Source organism: Lagopus muta, chromosome 6 (assembly GCF_023343835.1).
Source record: "Lagopus muta isolate bLagMut1 chromosome 6, bLagMut1 primary, whole genome shotgun sequence".
Lineage (NCBI taxonomy): Eukaryota > Metazoa > Chordata > Aves > Galliformes > Phasianidae > Lagopus > Lagopus muta.
Genome location: NC_064438.1, coordinates 40,751,450 through 40,771,043, shown reverse-complemented (window position 1 = coordinate 40,771,043; position 19,594 = coordinate 40,751,450). Strand labels below are relative to the sequence as shown.

General features: G+C 40.2%; 1 protein-coding gene across 2 annotated transcripts in view; it reads left to right on the top strand.

Moving 5' to 3' along the window:
• STON2 (stonin 2) overlaps positions 1-19,594 on the top strand; it is a 71,378-nt gene that overhangs the window by 21,961 nt on the left and 29,823 nt on the right. For both annotated transcript variants that reach the window (XM_048947564.1, XM_048947566.1), the window contains one exon: positions 459-656. In XM_048947564.1, coding sequence (XP_048803521.1) covers positions 459-656 — 198 coding nt within the window. The remainder of the gene's footprint in view (positions 1-458; positions 657-19,594) is intronic.

Below are 19,594 nucleotides of genomic sequence, written 5' to 3'. Positions count from 1 at the left end.
ATGGGACTTTCTTAAGTCATCTTTCTTAAGATGACTGCTACATTTGTGCATGCGTCACTGATGCAGATGCTTAACTAAATATAACAAAACAACTTTTCATACTCTTAAGAACTCCACTGTGTTGCACAACACAGGTACTCAAATCTTTTCAGCAGTGAGAGAAACATGAAATCTAACTGCTTGGTAACACTGCTGCTTCTACAATGCTTGAACAACAGGAAAGCCAGCAGCTGCCAGCAGTGTTGAGTGCAAGGCACACAATGGAAGGTAACAGTGCCAGGTGCTAGTTAAGTTGCTGTGTGTTGTTAAAAAATAACCGTGTTGCTGTGGTTGTTGGAATTGATATTTACAGAGTCTCAACAGGGTCCTGTAGTGTACTTTTGGAATAGCTGTGATCATCTGCTTCTGGGTGATTGCCCTGCAAATCTCACTGGTGCCTGTTTGTTTCCTGTGCCCAGTGTCTCCACCAAAGGCACCCAGCTGGACTTCCCCCTCCTCCAGCTCTTTGGAGAGGCGAGCCCATGCATCAGAGAGCAGCTGGACAACCAACTCGGAGGACACCAGCAGCCCCAGCATTGGTCCCTCTTACACAGATCTGCAATCAATTAATACTGAGGACCTGACCAGTGGTGGAACATCTGCAGCAGATTCAGCTGGTAAGAGGAAAGCCTTCAAGTTTTTCTATCTCAGTATTTTTGATGTTACTCAAACACTGTTCTCAGAAGTAAGATTCAGGAAATAGATCCAAAGCAGAAGAAGCTCGAGGGTTAGGCAGACTAATATCTTTTTCTGGTTTAGTTCCCAAGTAAGCACACCTGGAATGACACGCCCATGCTTTCTGCAGACTCCCAAGGCAATTCTTGGAGCTTCTACAAGCACCTGCAGTACCTTGGAAGGTATCCAGCTCACTCTGAGGAAGGTAGTGTCTTCCCAGTCTGATGAAAACCAATTTGCTTCTACCATAATAGCTCAGACATGTCAGGTATTTAATAAAGTGTATTTCTCTCAGGTGGTGAATGTAACAATGTGTTGGGAGAGTGGATTTCCTGAACATCACTGAGGGTGTGTGTCCTCTTCATAAGATGTACAGGATCATCTGAATATGAAATTATTTGGTGGTTCAGTGAAACAGGACTGGACATTGAGGCAGGTGTATTTGCTGACAAAAGCATACAAAACGCTTAAGCATCAACAGCAAGTCAAAGTTCAGGGCACAGGTCTTTGTATGGGAACAGATAAAAGCCTGAGTTAAGTCTAAATGCAGACATACATGTAACTGAATCCCATCAGTGACAATGTGCCTGATAGTGCCCATATTTATGTTAGGCTCTAAGTGGGTAAGGCTGGCTGACAGTCAACTTTATTACAAATTGCACAAAATTTAGGAGCAAAACAGCCCCATAGGCTTTATCTAGATTCTGTCTTTAAGATGTTAACTCAAAGATACCTGAGAAAGATGGAAAAAACTTGAACAATCCCAAACTGAGAGTTTACCCTTACTGCAGGGAGGGTGGGGGAGGGCTGCAAAAAGCCTCCCAACAGATGGAGTGAGGATGAGATTAGTGATTTCCTGTAAAGACAATGGATTTTACAGCAGCAAAGGTAAATAATGCATGAGCAGAGCTGGAAGCAAGAATTTGCTGTTCAGTTGCAGTGCATCTGGAAGATGATGCACTTTATTATCTGTTCTAGTTTGATCTTAGACTCCGAGGAGCCTTTTACAGTGTCTTTGTCAGTCTGAAGGGCCATTCAAGCCTGCAGCAGCTAGTCAGTAAATTTGGATCAAGTGATAGCAGGCTGTCCATATAACATGGACATGTTTATATGATTCTAACAGCAAGCACTTTACAACCCCACACAGCTGGGGTTTCACAGTGTTGGGAAGTTGTATTTGGTGCTGGCAAAGGGGTCTATTGCTTCAGAACTTTCTACCATGCACTGCTACGTTACTCAGTTTGGATCAAAAAGCATTGAAAGGAGCAGGAACTTGTGGTATTTGTGCTGTGCTCTGCTCACAGGACATCTCTGTTACTGATACAATTGAAGTATTTATTCATTCTGAAATGGATGCCTGCCTCCATTTTCAAAAAAGGCCAAAAGTCTGTGTGTAAGCAGAGTAAAGGGGAGGCTGTCTTGTAGCTATGATTTGAGATCTGAAAGCCTTGAGATCTGTTCTGAAATTCTGAGGTGAGGTGCATAAATACCTCACCAATAAATGTTCTGCATTAAAACAGTGACTCCCTTACTCAGCTTGCTTTGGATTTCTGCATGTCACTGTACTTCTCTAAAGTAATTTTAATTATGAATCTTAAATGTTGACTTAACTAAAATATATACATATATAACAAAATAGATAAAATCAATTATATATTATTTTATATTTAATAGAACAATAGTCTGCATTACGTGTAACAAAATTAAAAAGTGTATATATAGTTACATAATGATAACAGTACATGATATATATGTATTTGATGTCTATCTACATGTCTAAAATTCAATAAATACACATGCATAGAATTATCATAGAAATATAGGATATATATAAATGATATAGATAGATATAAACATAACATATCTATGTATCTACCTGTAGGTGAATAGATATAGATGTATGCATGCACAGCCTTGTTGATATATGATATATATTTTAGGTGCTTTGTTGTCAGTTCTGTTATATTTTCTGTTCTGTTTTGTATCTAAGGCGAGCTGCAAACAGGTTTGCTGTTGACAGTTCAGTTTGCCGACCACTTGCACTGTTTGGCACTCTCTTAAAACTCAAGGGCTATTGGGATTATGAGGGAATCACTGTTTTGTTGTTTTCTAAAAACATCTGCATGTTTAGAGATAGAAGATTGCATGTGAGACCCGTAGCTGCTCAAAATTCAGGAAATTAATAAATAACACAAGGAATTAACTTTTAGAGTTTTGTTATTTCCAAAACAAACTGTACATTTTGAGGGGATTCTGCTGCTTTGTTTTTAAAACTTGGAGAAGATGATTTTGGAAAGCTCAGCTCCAGCTATTTCTTGAATGTAAGGGAGAGTAAGCACTAACTGCAGCACTATCTTTTCAAACCTAGCCCTTCTTGTCTTTTATGTGTTAGTTCTCATACAAATATTGTTTCTGTGACAGCTAAATACAGAGTCCTGATATGATAATTGCAAGGAATGGTGTTCTGTAAGTTTCAAATCAGCAAATCTTAATAGATTATACAGCTGTGCAATGTTTTTGCACTGGATGCCAGAAAAAGGCCATCAGCATTGTTACAAGCTCTGAAGATAATGAACATTAATAACCAGAGCAAAGGGGAAAATAGAGTATTCTGACAGTTACTGACTTCTGCCCAGAAACGTACTTCAGCAATGCTGTGTAACTATTAACCAGCATGTTCTAGTGTCCAAATTGCAAACACAGAACAAATTTGTAAGGGAGAGCCTGCCAGAGCATCCTGCAGGGACTGCATGGAGCAGTATCAAACTCTGCCTACAGGGAGGAGGGAACTCAACAAGTAGAGCAGATGGAACCCAAAACATGTTCTTGTCCTTGTTTAGTGCCATAAGCAGAGCTTTTTTCTTCCAACCATCAGCCACCAGATAGCAATTTAGAAGTTCTATAATCCAGTTTTAGTCCACTATCTTTTTCAAGACATTTCTAACTTATTTAATGTATATGTGAGGTAGAAGTAGAAAGCCAGGTCTGGATAATTCAAGGCAGAGAGAAGCTGTGAGCCCAGTCAGACCTATGTACTGGAAATCAGTTATTTAACCTTTAATGACTTCTTTTAAAGAACCCAAATATCTCTGTGTCATCTACAGAGGTGTTGAATACTCATCCCTGTTTTACATTGGAGTAACCAGGGGCTCAGTTGTGCAGGCTGGCCCATTGTGAGTTCTTCATCTTACAGTCACAAGGCAGTCTTGTCTATGAAGCAGGCTGAAGACTGCAAGTATAAGCTGTAGACCAGCAAGAGAAATGGAATCATTGCCTTAGTCCCTACTTATGGCAAGAATGAAAGGCACAGGAAATCCATTGGCAGAAGGCAGAAATTTTAGAGTGAAAAATGAACAGGTACCACAATAAGCCAAAGCATACTTGTATCTATTCAGTAGAGAGAATTATAAAACTGGCTTGGTCTGCAGCCATCTGGCCTTAAGGTCAGAAGAGAGGGCTGTGATATCATTATCTTCATCTAATCCGACCTCCTGCATATCTCAGGCCAAGAAACCTCACCCACTCTTTTCTGCACCCAACCCATAACCACAGCAAGTATCTCTGTAATATTTTTCTGATTAACATCAACTACAGCAAAACCTGGAGCTGTTCTGTTATCCTTCATGTTTTTAACATGCAATTCTTTAAGTTAAAAAAAAAAAAAAAAAAAAAAAAAAAAGATTGTCCTAGTGATAAAACTTAGAATTGAGATGTCAGACTCAAGAGAGCTCAGTTTTGCCAATTCTTGTGACCTCAGCTGAGGCTAAATGCTGTCCCCTAACCTGAAAGGTTCAGTATCTGCCTCTTCTCTGCCCTGTAAAATAACTCTGATTGGTTATCTTCTCTATTTCCCTGCCTCTAGAAGAAGAATGGTTTCAGCTGCTGTAGGACTATCAGCTTCTTGCTTTTTCTTCAAGAATGATGAGGACTTTCAGGATGGAGGAGGAGAGGATAAAGCATTGCTTTCATAGGAAGAAAAGAGTTAGAAGAAAGCTCCAATCTAACAGGATTCTGTTCCTACTAACTCCTACTAGGCTGTGTTTTATCTTGTCTGATCCTATGACTTAGTCTCCCCCTTTTGCATCCCCAAAAACATCATGTCTCAGGCAGGAAAGAGGCAAAATAAAAAAGGAGCAAGTGATGGCTATAAAGAACTGGGTCTGATTTTCATTACTGAGTAGGAACATCTAAATTAAAAACATTTTTCTAAAAATAAAAAATATATGTATGAACATAAACGTATTTAGAGAGAGTTATTCTTCTGTCTAATTGAGTGTTTTCTTGTGTTTGCACCAGTGTAATTTCAGTTCTGGTTTTATCTGTGTTGGCCCTGTGCTGCAAACAGCAAATGGAGCATCTATTAGATGAGGTGCTGGGCATCAGAGTTTTTCCTCATGGCTATTCTGAAGTGCAGACCACAGTGACTGTGGATTTGTGACAGGGTTACACTTTGTTAAAAAAGAGCTTAGTGCTGACCCTACATGGTGTTCTCTGTGAATGTTGCAATTTCCATGAGTAGTCACTTATGTTTTTATATAGTTGGAGCAAGTGGAAGTAAAGCAGACAGAATTCTGGCCCCAATCATGGGTCTGAATTGCTGATCTCCCTTTTTATATGTAGGCAATATCCCAGGAGAATAGACATGAGTAATTACTCCGTAGTAAATCTCATGCCAGTGAGGCGAGCTAGGTGGCAAAGCCCTGTGTTTGTGTTTGCAATGCTGTGATTCCTCAACCACTGTATTTATGTTGCCTCCAATTGCTCTCTAAAGTGCAGAAAGCCACGTGTCTGTGTGATAAGGCAGAGGAGTTCAGACGGATTTTGCAGCTGGGCAGAATGTTTCAGTTTGAAGCATAATTGGAGATGGAATACTTGCATTCAGTGGCCATCTATGATTGAGTGTTAGGAGAAGAAAAACTGTGTTTGTTTAGTGCAATTCTAAATTGCTTCTGAATTTACAGCCACTCAGAGTGAAGAACGCTGAGGGATCTCCCAGTATCAGACTCTTTGGTACAATACAGATGTGGAAAAGTGCTGGTGTCAGTCTTCAACAGCATGTCTCAGGAATAATTTAAGTAAAACATCGACCTTTCATATTAAGAACTTATTCTTCTGTGCCCACTTGGAAACTTATCTTGATTATTTTTTATGTTTAATTTTATTAGACCTCTGCCTCCCTTACTCTTCTATTTTGCCTCCATCTTAGGGAAAAGGTGTGACACTTTCAAGAGAGAACATGACCATAGTTATATAGGAGCATTGTAGGAAGACTGTTGATGTGTACCTCTTTTTGAATGCTTCCACTTCTAAGCTGGTCTAGGCTCGATCAAACCAAATAATGTTGGAGAACAGATGTGACATGAATCTCACAGAATAATCTTCTTCATTTGTTGTTATAAGCAATTTGGGATTAATAAGATGAGACTGAAATCCTCTTACCTAATCTTAAAATAAATAAATAAAATAATAATAAAATATAAATATTAAATAAATTTTCTAATGCATATGGGTCTATTTTTGATCTAGAAAATGAGTTGTTAGAGAAGTCTCTTAGGTTTAGCTGCAACAAATTAACTTTTAAAACTATATTCCATCCCTTTTTCATCTTTTCACTTTTTCATTGCAAAGCCTTGCACAGTATTATAGTCTGATTTTCAGCCTTATTATTTTTCAGTGTCATTTTTACCCCTTGCAAATATCGTCACCATGGATGCTGTTCTTCAGTTCTGTGGCACCGTTCCCACCTGAACTGTTTCTTTTTTAAATCCTTGGGAACAAAGCTGTATTTGCATTTTTCAGTTTGCGTTTGTCAGTTCTGTCAGAGTTTAGGGATGGGGCTGATAATCCCTCCTAATCTGAGGAGAGTAATCTCTTAAAAATATTTTCTTACCTCATTAATGTTAATTTTCATTTCCACTCCCTCGTTCTAATTATCTATCCTGCCTCTTGTGCTCTTATCACTACATTCTGCATCATCATTTGCATTAAAGAATAGTGGCCAAGTATTCATTAGTTTTGGTGCAACGTCTTTTAGCTGGCTTTGTGTATGCATGCACAAGAAAGGGTGCTGGCACCTGAAAGAGGAGTAACTTGTTGCACTCACTGTGAGACCCTGTGGGTGCGGCCACCTGTAGTAATCTTCTTGCTGGTGGAAATCTTTGTGTAGGTAGTATTTGAGAAGGTAAGTGGCTGTAATAGACACCTTTTGGCTCTAGCATGAGGGTTTGTTGATCATTTTCAAAACTGCAGTAATGGAATGGCAATTACAAAGCGTGCTGTTTCCTGAAACACCCTAAGGCAGGTTTTGGGGCTGTGGAATAATTTAGTGCATTAGCATCATAAACTCAGATAAGTTAACACTTAGGTGTCTTCAGTGCTCCATACCAAAGTAAGAAGTGAAGTATAGGACAAAGAGTCTAGTGGCTCCTTAGAAAGGGTCTGATCGTATGAAATAGGTGTTTAGCAAGTAGCTCTTTTGATTGTTATCTGAGATGCAGATAAGGTATTAGCTTAGACTTGTCACTTTCCTGGGTTTCACATTATGTTAAAGTGGGCCTTTGAAAGTCCTGATTTTCTGGCCCTCTCTGCAAAGAGGATGGCTCTACACAGCAATGCTGACATGGGCAGAGGGAACATAGTAGCTCTGTGTCTGTTTTCAGTCTGATCTGATAGATCTGAGCCTTTTGAAAAAAATGGGGTACATGTTGTATGGTCATTAATTGTGGAGGCCTGTTAGTGTTTAAAATAATCTCTATCCATACAGCTCTGTCTCTAAAGAATAGGTACATAGCACATGCAGTTGCCCCACTTTAGTCCATTGCACATATGCTTTTGTTCAGTGTGTCCCCAGATCTGAATCCTCTTTTTCAGATTTCTTTTTTATGCAGTTGCATAAAGGTGAGTGTGGTGCTTAGCTGTACGTGTTCTTAACAGGAAATATGTGGTAAGACTGTCAGTTTTGAATGAAAGGAAATAAATTCATGTTCTTGCATAAGCACCAACAACATTCTTGATTCTCTTCAGCAAAAGATGCAGCCAGGTCCTTCTCCAGAAAAACCCAGCAGAAACATGCAAAGTGTACGAAGATTTCCATATGGTTGTGCCCATTATATGCTGCCTCCATTTAACCATGTGTTTGTATGTTTTGTGGTAGGAATTAGTCTCTGAGAGGGATCTGAACAGAACATAGCATGGCATGCAGGGCCCAGAGAGTGCTCTGGGTGGGGGGGCTGGCCAGTGGAACAGCTGGAGGGCATTCGCTGATTTGAGGTGGCAGCTGGCATGCCAGTTCCATTGCCTCACTGCCCTTCAGGGCCATGGGCCTTTGCCTGCAGCACAGCGAGCTGGCTCTGAAAGTGGGACATGAGCTCCACCCAGGGTGCTGCGCTGTGCTTCCCTGATGGCAGGCCCTTCGCTAGTCAAGCAGAATTGGGATCTGGGTGGGAAAGTTTACATAAAAGAAATAGAGGGGCTTTACTGGAGACTTTGCTTTCATGAACCCATCACTCCTCCTCCCCCAGATTGATTTGTTTGTTCAGGCTTGGTTGCCTCCAGCAACACATTATTAGTGTGAACTATGGGGTATCCTGGGAGACCTGCAAGATTCTCTGCAAACCTTTTGAATTCTTAGTCTCCAAGGAGGAGGAAACAAAAAGGGCATTTCACTCCATTGACGCAGTTGCGCGTACATTGTTTCGCTTTTTTGAATGCTGAAGTGTCTCTCCAGCAAATGCTGTAACCGGACTCTACAATCTTCATTGTGTTCCTTCAACTCAGTCAGTACAATATCCATTTCTTGGTAAAGCCACCAACATGCGCCGTATTAAAGACTGTATTTGTGATGAGGCAATCTGCTATGATTAGGTAGGAAGGCTTAAGCAGGGCTATGCAGTTGTTATCTCTGTTCACACAGGTCTGTCGTTGCTAATGGTAAACTTCAGGCTTGGTGAGTATGTCTGACCTTAAAACAAACACAGATTGCATTATTTGCGAGCAGCTTTCTGTTTGAGTTAACATGGCTACAAAAGCAGTGAAGACACAGGGACAGAAGTCTGCAGCACAGGTATGTACTTAGAGCACTGTTAAGGTTATACATCTATGCTTAAACCTAGGTAAATTCTTCAGATATAAACAAGTGCTATGAGAGCCTCCCCATTATGTTGTCAAATCCCATGGGTACACTTTCTAACTTTATTCAGTTTGAAATTGCAGGATCCAATGACTTTTCTCAGAAATCTGCTTGAGCTCCTTTGGCTGCTTTGTGTCCTGTACTTGCACGGACCAGCCTGTCTGTCACAAGATAGTTCAGACATCATGAAAAGTATTTGATTTCCCAATTAGTCACATATGTGTTGAGAGACAAACAGTGTCAGGTGAACTAAGCTGCCACAAAAGTCAAAGTGGGTTTAGCTAAGGGGGATCCATGCTCCATCAGTTAAGGCATTGGCACTGGATGGCATCTCAGTAACAGTACAGAGTCAGATGCAAGGCACCTAACAGTGGTGTGGTGGTGAGGGTCTTTTAGGAAAGGTAAGAGTGATGTGAAAACACAGAGAAAGTATCTATAGTGTCATCTACTTTCACCAGTTCACTTAGCAAGAGACCTAGGTGCTGAAGAGCTGTGCAGTTTCTTCTTTGTTCTCACCTGAAGGTTTTGTGCATTTTACAAGATGAGGCTACAGTGAGGGACACTGGGCACAGCAGGTTTGCAGAGGCTGTCCTGAAGAGCCATGTCCTGCTGTGTCCACAGACCAAAACCAGTTTGTCTCATGCCTCTGAGCAGCCCAGTGGCTGAACTAGCAGACCAAACAGGTAAGAAGAGAGACTGAGTTTTGCCTGAACCAGCAGCTCCATGTCTGCTAGATGGAAAGAAAATCAGGTCAGTAGGAGAAACTCATCCCATCTGATGAGCTGCCCTTCAGTGAGGGAAGACTCTTGACATTAACTCATTATTGCTGGGGCTTGCTGAGGAGATCTGAAGTCAAACAGCATGTGACCAGGCTCTCCCAGGTTTCTTCTTTAGTGCCTGGAAACTCAGCTGCCACCCTTCTTGATTTATTTTTCCAGGGAAGAAATAAGAAGCAGGAACATATGAGAAGAGATCTGTATGGGCCATAGCTTTTTGTCTTCGTTTGAATTCTTTTTTACTGTGTTACGAATGAAATGACCTTAATCCACATCAGCCCTTCCACTGTCTGATTAAGAAGTTTCAGAATAACTTTCAAGCCTCATGGCTCTTTTCTGAAGAGAAAAGGGAGCCAGCAAAAGCTTCCTGATGAAAGACAGTTCTGTTTCAGGTACTATCATTGTAAATGATACTGCCTCCTTACATGTTCTTAGAGTTTTAAGGAGAAAAATTTCCAATTTTCACCTGCTGGTCTTTGTATGCCTTTAGAAAGATTGTGTATTGTTTCCCAGAAGTCTTCCCAGGCTCTTATTTCAGGATAGAAGGTTCATTCTTCAGTTAGTAAAGTCAATTTTTGTTAGAAACTGCAGTATTTCTTAGATAAGATCTTAGGTGAGGTCATTCTTTTCCTCCAGAATTGCCAGCATTACGCATTTCCTAGATTTTAGTAAATCACTCAAAGATATTTTCTGCACATCTCAACAGACTGACTGTTGTACCAACTGCACTGAAACACCTGCTTACAAAAATCAGGCAAAACTTGTACCTGTGTAGCCTTTGTCTGAATTCCTAGTGTTGTCCGGGATTTCTTTTGTGTGTGTGTTGTTTTAGTTTTATATGTCTATGGAGCAGAGATATTATGCGTAGATATAAAACTTCAGTTGCTGAAATCTCTGAAATCCATCACCTAGCTCTAAGAATTGTTCTTTTACCCACAGAGTCTGTTTTCCCTTCTTTCTCCTCAAGATGTTCTCTCTTTCTGTCTGCTTTCTCACTTCTGGGCGTTGCATTAGTACTTTTGCACTTAGAAATGCTGTAATGCAAGTTACTTCAGCCTCTTCCTAGCAAATGAACCTGCTGCATTTTGCCATCTATCAGTGAAAGAAAAATGAACAAAGGTACTATCATCCCCTTTCTTGGCTGAGGATCTTTCTTCACAAAGAATTTCTTCAAAATCTGCTTAAGAACTTAAACTCTTGTTCATTTATTGGATAATCACAGTAGCACTATTGCAAGGTAATAAATTAATAGTAGCCTCTGAAAAAACAAACACCAACTACAGTAGAAGTTAATGCTGAGTTCAAGTGCACTACAGTGAAATTTAAATTTCTTCAGCAATAGTAAATTCTATGGGAACATAGGTGAAGGCAATTCACCCGTGTGACTGGAAGGAGTAGAGCCTGGCTGCACCTCTCTTAGACCTCATTTAAGGGCTGACTGCCACGGGGGAAGGTTCTCTCTCTGGAGATCCCTCCGCTGTGGAGTCTTTCCTGCAAACCTAGATCTTTGGATACAGATGAGCATTCCTTCCTTGTTTGTTTCTTTTTCCCATTTTCACCACAATAATCTTTTCAGCTGTAACATCAACTGTAACAGTCTGTATCTCTATTTCTGCATAAGAAAATATGTGCTAACTGTAAAATTCAAATTTCTGGAGGAAAAATTTCAGGGTATTTTCATTATTTCAAAATTCATTCAATCCTCCCACTCAAAAGCAAACAAAAATACTCTATATTCCTTATACTGTAGCATTTTTACTCCAATTCCATTAAAATCACATAATTTGGGAAAGTTCCACTCAAGTCACTGAATGTCTTTTCAAGACAAATGATCATCATGTTTTATAGGGCAATTACCTGCAGTGTTCTATGCAACTTACAAGAAAAGTACTGAGTAGAGGCAAATTTGCTGAAGTTGCACCAAACTGCTATAGTCAAAACTAAATTGTAAAACAATTTATCCTGCTATTTTAAAAGTAATAGAATTGTAATTATTGGAGGCAAATATTCTTCACCATTTTTTCCCCAAAAATTAAAAACCTAGCGCTCCCTCTGTATTCCTTAAGTGTTTTGTTTGTTTTAAAAGCTTTCAACTCAGAAAACCACAGCTGTATTTGGAAAATGCAACATTCTCTATTTGTTCTTGTTAATGGAATTGGATTTGTGACTCTGTGGATTTGTTCTTAACAAACTTGATTTTCATTCCACTTTGTGCAGCCAAATGAGAATATATTTAAAGAGATGAAAACGTTATACTGAACATATAGAAATGTTTAAGAAGATTACTAAGCTATGTGTCAAATCTGTGCATCAAATCTGCAGGCACAGTTTATTTTAAAATAAATTTCAAATTGATACCCGTAGAAAATACCAATTTTAGTGCCAATCAGGGAAGGAAAAAAAATCATTAAGACAATGAAGTGGGACTCGAACAGCCACAGCGTGTTCTTTGCTTTCTCATTGTCCTCTGATGAATGGCAGGACAGAGAATAATTCACTTTATTACTAGCACTATTAGGGATAAAGTCACTTTTAATTCTGTGAGAGGAAAGATGGGTGCGGTGAAGATACTCCAACATAAAGTTCTGCTCTATGGTTTGTCCCATTTGAATGCAAAGGCTGCCTTCATCAGCTGCATGTTGATTTTCTCAGCTTGTCATACTTTATAATTTGTCTATGAATATTAAAGAGCATCAAGTGGAGCAGATATTAAAAATTAGCACCCTTTGTGTCCTATTGAAAGCAGAACAGCCCTTCCATATTAGGCGCTGCAGTTCTTTGCTAATAAGACTGACTGAACAAGTCTTCATTAAACTTCATGTTACTGGGCTGGAGAATTTATTTGGCCATCATCTGTTCAGACCGTGACCTGGACAAATCAACCGTAATGCCTCAGATTTCAAAAGCCTTTGTTTGGCTTCTCACATTCTTAGCACAATTAGTGGCTCTGCAGCCTGTCTGCTAGGGCAAGGTGGTGTCACGCGGTCTCTGTGTAACTACCATTCTTTGTAAGCTGCCAGGATCATCTCTCACATGAGTCACTTGCACGTGATATTAGCCGTGCTGCACTTGGTCCCATGGTGTACAAGGGTAAGACCAATAGCACCCAGTTGCCACAGTGTCTGTGCCAGCTGCCAGATTGGAAACATCATAGCCAAAATTTCCTCTAAATTAAAGAAACTTATTTATGCAATATGTCTGTCCTTAGGGTGGCTGGGGCTTCTCTCTTCCAGGCACTGTGGGGCAGATATTTACCACCTCTTTTTTTCAATCAGAACTTACAACAGATACAGCTTCTATCTAATGTGACAGACTATCCACAAGTCTTTGATGAAAAAGCATCTTCCACTTGAAGCTAAAGCTATTACAGGCAACACCAAATAAAACAGCTTTTTGTAATACTCATTAAAGCCTTAGGAGTTGTTTCACAGATATGTAATTCCCTGAGCATGTTGGAGTTTGCTTTTCTCCAGAAGAATGAAAGGATGGGGATTTAAGTTGTATTTCTTCATCATAAATCCTGGGGATGATGCGTTTACTTTGGCACTGGTTTTGCTGCTTCTTCAAATTAGATCTCTGTTCCCTTCAGCATTACTGCTCTGGAGGGAGTGGTATGATCTCCATTTATTATGGTCAGGAGTTAAGATTTCAGGTTTATTCCTCCAGGCATTGGCTTATGCAGCAGTGAGGCTTTTGCCTTTTCTGTGCCTTAAAGTCACAATACAGAGCTAGCACACAACAGGAAAAACAGGGTGCTCCCTCTTTGTTCAAGCATATATGTATGTATATGCATATAACTATACAGTATATACATGTAGCAGTATGCATGGTGATATGTTTCTACATAGGTGTCTGTATGTGTGTGTATATGCATTTATGCAGATAATGCATGCATGATACAAATAAAATCTTTGGTTTCTGGCTCATCTTCCTATAACTTACACACACAAATTCAATCATCTTTGATGTGAATCACAGGCTGCTTTGCAGCACCAGGTAAGTTAGGTGTCATCCGAACAGTTTGTGAGGAAAAGACATTTTCAGACATTTTCTTTTTTTCACAGACCTTAAGGGCTTACTGGCAAAACACGAGTTCAACCATGTGGAAACAAGTAGCAAGCAGAGACTCATCTGATATTAGTGGGTTCAACTATTCATTTTTACAGTTATGAGAAGCCATACTTTGCTTTAATGAGTGCCTGCACTGCGCCATCTATTACATAGCTGAGGTTATCTGGCTTTTGGTTAATCTTTCCTCTCTTTGTATCTTGATACCTTCCATTACTTATAGCTTTATTTCTCCTATGTTTTGATGTTTTTTTGTTTTTTTTTTTAATTATTTGAATATATTTTGATCTGAACCACCACTTCCATCCTGCCGGGGCAGTACTCCAGAAATGCATTTTGGGCCACTGGGCTTTAATTTTGCCATTTTTTCTCCCAAGAAAAGGGCCCTGGGATGGCTCCTGTTGGTTGCAAGAGAAGTTATAAATCCAAGCCAAATGCAGCTGACATGGGATTGTGTTCAGCTGCAGAGTTGTGCAGACTAGATTTGATTTGTTCTCTCAGCTGCTGCAGGATGAACACAGGTCAGCAGAGACAAGATACTGTTTAAGGGCAAAACTTTGTCTGTTTTCTATATTTCAAATGTGTCAGGAAAGTGAGTTGAAACAGACTTTGATCCAGGTTTCATCTTTTGTAAGGAAGAATATGAATAAAACCTGATGAGCTGTGATGAAAAATGGACCTGGTAATCATGGGTAGCCAGGAGAGCTTGTGGAGTCCAGAGATTTGCTCATGCAATTAGGCTGATAAGCAGGCCCCATCACTGGTTATTTATATATGATAACATCTGACAAACTGAAAAATGTCAAATGGGAAATCATGTACTGTCACAGAGGGGTGGACTGGACTCAATATCCAATACTGATCAGCTGTTTTCAATTTTTCTGCAAGAACAGTTGGAAAAATTCTGTGGTTATATTGGCTTTGCCAGAACTTCCCTCATGGTTCACTGGGAATTTTTGAAAGGCTGAAGTTGAGCTGGCAATAGCGTGGGGTGTAGAGTCTTTCTCTAGAATGAAGGACGTGAAGCTTAAACTTCTGTCTTGGGTGAACAAGAATAGAATTGGACCTGGGTTTCCTACAGCCAAACAGAATCCCCTAGCCACCAGCCTAACAGATACTCTAGAATGAATTCTGATTTTTCACAGAGGCTGTCTTCAAGGTGTTCAGCTTGGAGGTAACAACAACTTTTTAAGCCATGAGGTTTTTTTGGAAAGAAGAAATTTCTTTCCACAAATCTGATTGTGACCTACTTTGAGGTCACTGCATATCTTAAAATTTTTTATCAGACAACAAGTCAAGGACTAATACCATGTGAGGGAAGAACCTCTGTTTCCTGAGGATCAAGTTTACTTCATTATGTCCATAATGCACCAGCACCTCATGCAGTGCCCAGTCCTAGTTGCCAGATTAATTATGGATTTAATTGGGAACAAGAAACAAAGGAGAGCATCTAGGAGAAGATGACTTCATCTCCCTGCTTGTCTTACTTTCCTGTTTCTCACAAAGACAGATCAGCAGACAAAATTATCTACAGAATGGTTTCACTTGGCTGAAAGGAGAAAGGATAACGTGAGAAAAGGATCACTGTTCACTTGGAAAGTCATGAGAGCAGGTTCATGTTTTCACTCTTTCTAGATGTGGTGTTTGTTTAAGCTCCGCACCTTTTCAAGTTTTTATTTAAGCAATTTGTCCTTGGGCTAATTTCTCCATCTCGTTCTGCCTTGGCCTCAACTTGCTATAGGCCAGGGAGTTTTTAGCCTCTGAAACAAAAGATGCCTTTTTTGTACTGATAGAGAAAGCCCTGTCTGCTGTATAAAGCTATTGCAAGGTGTAGGAGAAGGGTGAGCAGCAATGCTGTTGCGTAAGGAGTGGCTTCATGGTTGGCAGACTTAGGGTCATTAGAAAATGATCCAACTCTGCCATTAATTACCTAATTTCAGGATCAATTTTGCTAAGACCTAGATGGAGAAGCTGGCAAAAGGAGGCACTTTTTGTGGGCATTCTTCATTTCTTCCCAGAGAGGGGCATCTAACCACTGACTTCCTGACTTCCCTCTCACAGACCAGCACCAGTGCATCCTGTCATTACGGTGGTCATGTCTTTTCTGCAGGTTGGCATCTAGAAGTTTTACTGCATGCTCTTCTATGCCTTTCCAAGCTGGAAGACAAAACACTTGTCCCCACAGTACCTGTTCATATCAGTCATTCCAGCATCTAGTCCCCCTTTCATCATTTAATTAGGCTCATTGTTACACCAAAACCTATAAATCGTAACTTGTTGATTCCATTCACTGTCATGCTCCATCACTCAAACTGTAAAGCCATTTACCTTCTTCAGTGAATTCAGTGTATTTAAAATGATTTCTATACTGATTTATTTAAGTGTTTGAATGTCAAATCAGTAATTTATTGGTAAGCCAGATTTCTGCCATGATTTCCAAATTATCCAGATAACATTGCCTTCAAATAATGTTTTCCTCAGTGTGTCAAAATGCCACATAAATTCTACTTCTCCACAACAACCATTAAGGGAAAATGGGAGAAACCTGAGTAACCCTAAAATGTCACAATGGAGAGAGGATGCTGGCTGTTCCCCATGGGCACTGACAACTTGTCTCTGATGTTTAAACATACAACTGAAAACTGATTGGCACAGAGAGAAGAGTAATGATAGGCATGATGAAGGCTGTCTTCTGAGGGTTGGTAAGATCTAGTAGGGTATTTGGCAGATGGGGCATTCTGTTTTGATAAATCAGGCTGTTTGGTGTATGGGTTATATTTTCATCTTTATTTTGGCTTTTATGGCAAGAACTGAAGTAAACTTCCTGGATTACGAAGTCTAATCCTGTGCTATCACAAACTGATACATCCTGTTATCTCTGCCATAAATCTATTATTGGTCTTCAAAAAAGTATTTTCATGTCTTACACATTCCCTCTGTAAGACTTTATATATTGCTTTTAATGATCAGAAACATCTTCTTAATTTCTGTCCTTTAGTTTGAAAGGGGCGTAGGAGGTACAAAAGTAGAAATTGAAATAGATTGTCTTTAAAATTTAAGTGCTTGCCATTTAAATGTTGTCTCTGTATTTTACCCAATCTGGGATAAATCCAAAACAGTTCACCTGAGAGCAAAAAAGAAAATTCAAGCCCTAAAACCAGCTGGAATCTGAAGGATTTACTGGGGAAAGTGATTCAGCTGCTGACACAGGGAGCAGGCTACCAGGTTTCTAGGTTTCTTGCAGGTGATGAGCTGAAATGTTTGGAGGTTTTTTGTTTTCTTTGTTTACAAAACCAAAAGTCAGCTTTTTTGTAAAAGGAAGGGGGGAAAAAAGCTTAGTTTCTTTGGCAGGGCTTCACATGAAGTTTCTCACCCATTCAGCCTGTTGCTTTCTCCACCTCCTGCTTTTGTGGGTGCGGCAGATCTGGAAGTAACCTGCACATTTTTCCATCTCTGCCCTGCCCACACAGGCAGGCCGGGCTGATTGGCAGGCGGGGAGCCGCGGGTCCTGCCGCAGCACGCCGAGCGCATACCTCCCTGCTCGGCTCCTGCAGCGGGCAGCCGGCCGGGTGACGCGCCGGGGCTGGCACTGCGGAGCTGAAGTTATCTGATCCCTGGGTAAACGCAGTTAGGGGAGAACACATTCATTGGAGCAATCTGGATTTTTGTTGTTGTTGTTGTTTTCTTTTTGTTGTGGTTTTTTTTTTTTTGGTGGTGGTGGTGGTTTTTTGGGGCTTTTTTTTTTTTTTTTTTCCCATCAGCAGGAGGGGAGTGTATCAATTTAAGAAGAAAGGTATGGTAAGAGCAGGGGCAGTTCGTGACTGGATGGTGGGTGGGTTGGCGGAAGGACGCGGTGACGGAACTACGGATGGGGAGGATTGGAAGAAAGAAATCTCCGCCGATGGAGTCTTAGGGAACCTGTAGCAGTGTCGCTGACTTGGGAAAGTTTTGTTTCCCTCGGGACTTTGGTGCTGTGAAACTGGTAGGATAAGGCAGGGGACTCACTTTTGGTCCTCCAGGAACAAGTGATTGAAAAGGAGCTGTAAGTTACATGCATGCAGCTCAATCAGCATGCAACGTGCTGTGCTCATAGTGCTGCATGGGAGGATATGGAGGAGGAGGAGGGCTGTTTAGTTCATGAACTTTTGTGAGAGGTTATTTCTCTTCTGATCAGGCGGAGGAAAAGCAGGATGTTTCCTTGTTGATAAAAGCTACTCCATGGCATTAGAAGATAATCTGAAGCGTAGAAAAAGGGCTATATTAATTTTCTCCAAATATTCTTGAAGGGATAATAGAAAATCTGTATCTACTGATGTTCAAAAAAGGGAAGGTTTGAAACGTTTGGAAGCAGGTTTTGCTGCAAGATTAACAGCTTTGAGCTGCTCTGTATAGAATTTCAGTGGGTGAGCAAGCAATTCAGATTAGTCAAGTGCTGCATTGTTAGGGGACTTCAGTGTTCCAATGTGTTGAAAACACAAGAAATGCATTAGCCTCGTGTATGCAGGAAAAAGCAGCTGGAATGATAAACAAGCTTACATTTGGAAATGAGTTCAGAAATGCAAAAAGGAAAGTTCAGCTAAATGTTCTGTGATCTATATGAAAAGATAATTTGATGCAGTTCTTTTTTTTATTATTATTTTATTCCTGAACAGTACTTGTACTGCAGTATCATTATGTGTAAGAGCTTGGGTGTCTGAGCATTCTGAGATCAGGTTGTGTGAGGACATGCTCACAGATATGGTTATCATGAGCCTCCTGAATAATGTCCTGGTTTACTATGAAACTTTTACTTTCCAGTCAATTTCAAAAAAATAACCTAGTTACGTCAGTATTTTTCTGTAAAGGATCAGCACTAATATTCATCCAGCTATTCCTAAATTTCTAAGCACAAGGGGAGTGAGATGGAACTGCCCGTACCTAAACAACTGTTGCCATTATTTTTCCCATGCACAGTCATGAGAACAGCTGTTTAGAAAATTAACCTGCCATTTCACAGATTAAAAGGTCAAAAATCATTAAAGTGATCGCGTTGCAGAAGCTGCTGCATATTGCAAACTGTAGTGCGTCTCTGGTTGAGTTCCCATGAGAAGTAGAATAATTCTTTAGAACAACTCCTAACCTGCCTACAGTACTCTGGTGATTTAGAAACTTCACAGAGTTTTTGGTAAGCCAGTTGAATGGTTAGTTGCTTTTGCTGTTAAAAATCTGCTTATGATTTCTAATCTCAGTTTCTCCATGTTGCCTTCCAACTATCCATATCACTTATCAGATCAAAGTGAGTTTCTGTCATAATTTCCTGTGTAGGTGCTTACAGACTGTCTGTTCCCAAATCTCCTTTGAGCTTTTATCTTCTCCTGTGTGATAGGACTTTTATTCCTTTATAGTTCTTTTGGATCTTTTCTGAGCCCTCCTCAGTTTTTCTGCATCCTTGTATTCTGTATGAAAGACTGGCTTATAGTGTTTCTCCAGGAACCGTGTGGACAAAGTGAATTATTTTCCCTCCTGCTTCATGTTTCTGTTTCTAAATCCTAATATTTCATCAGTTCTTTTAGACTTATGGTAGCATTAGAGGTGATAATGATCCAAATCTTTTTTCAGAATCACTACTTTCACGTGTCCTCCTTCGCATAAAGTTGCCCTACTTAGCTCTGACCATCCTTATGTGAGTGAAATCCATCTGCATTATCCCTAAGTGTTGAATACACCACTGAATGAAACACATTTGCAGAGAAGAGTGAATGAGATTTGCAAAGTCTGGATCACAGGTCTCACGAAGAGTGGCTGAGGGAATGGGGTTGTTTAGTATGGAGAGGAGGAGGCTCAGAGGAGACACTGCTTTCTACAGCTACCTGAAAGGAGGCTGTGGTGACTTGGGGATCGACTTCTTCTCCCTCGCAATAAGTGATAG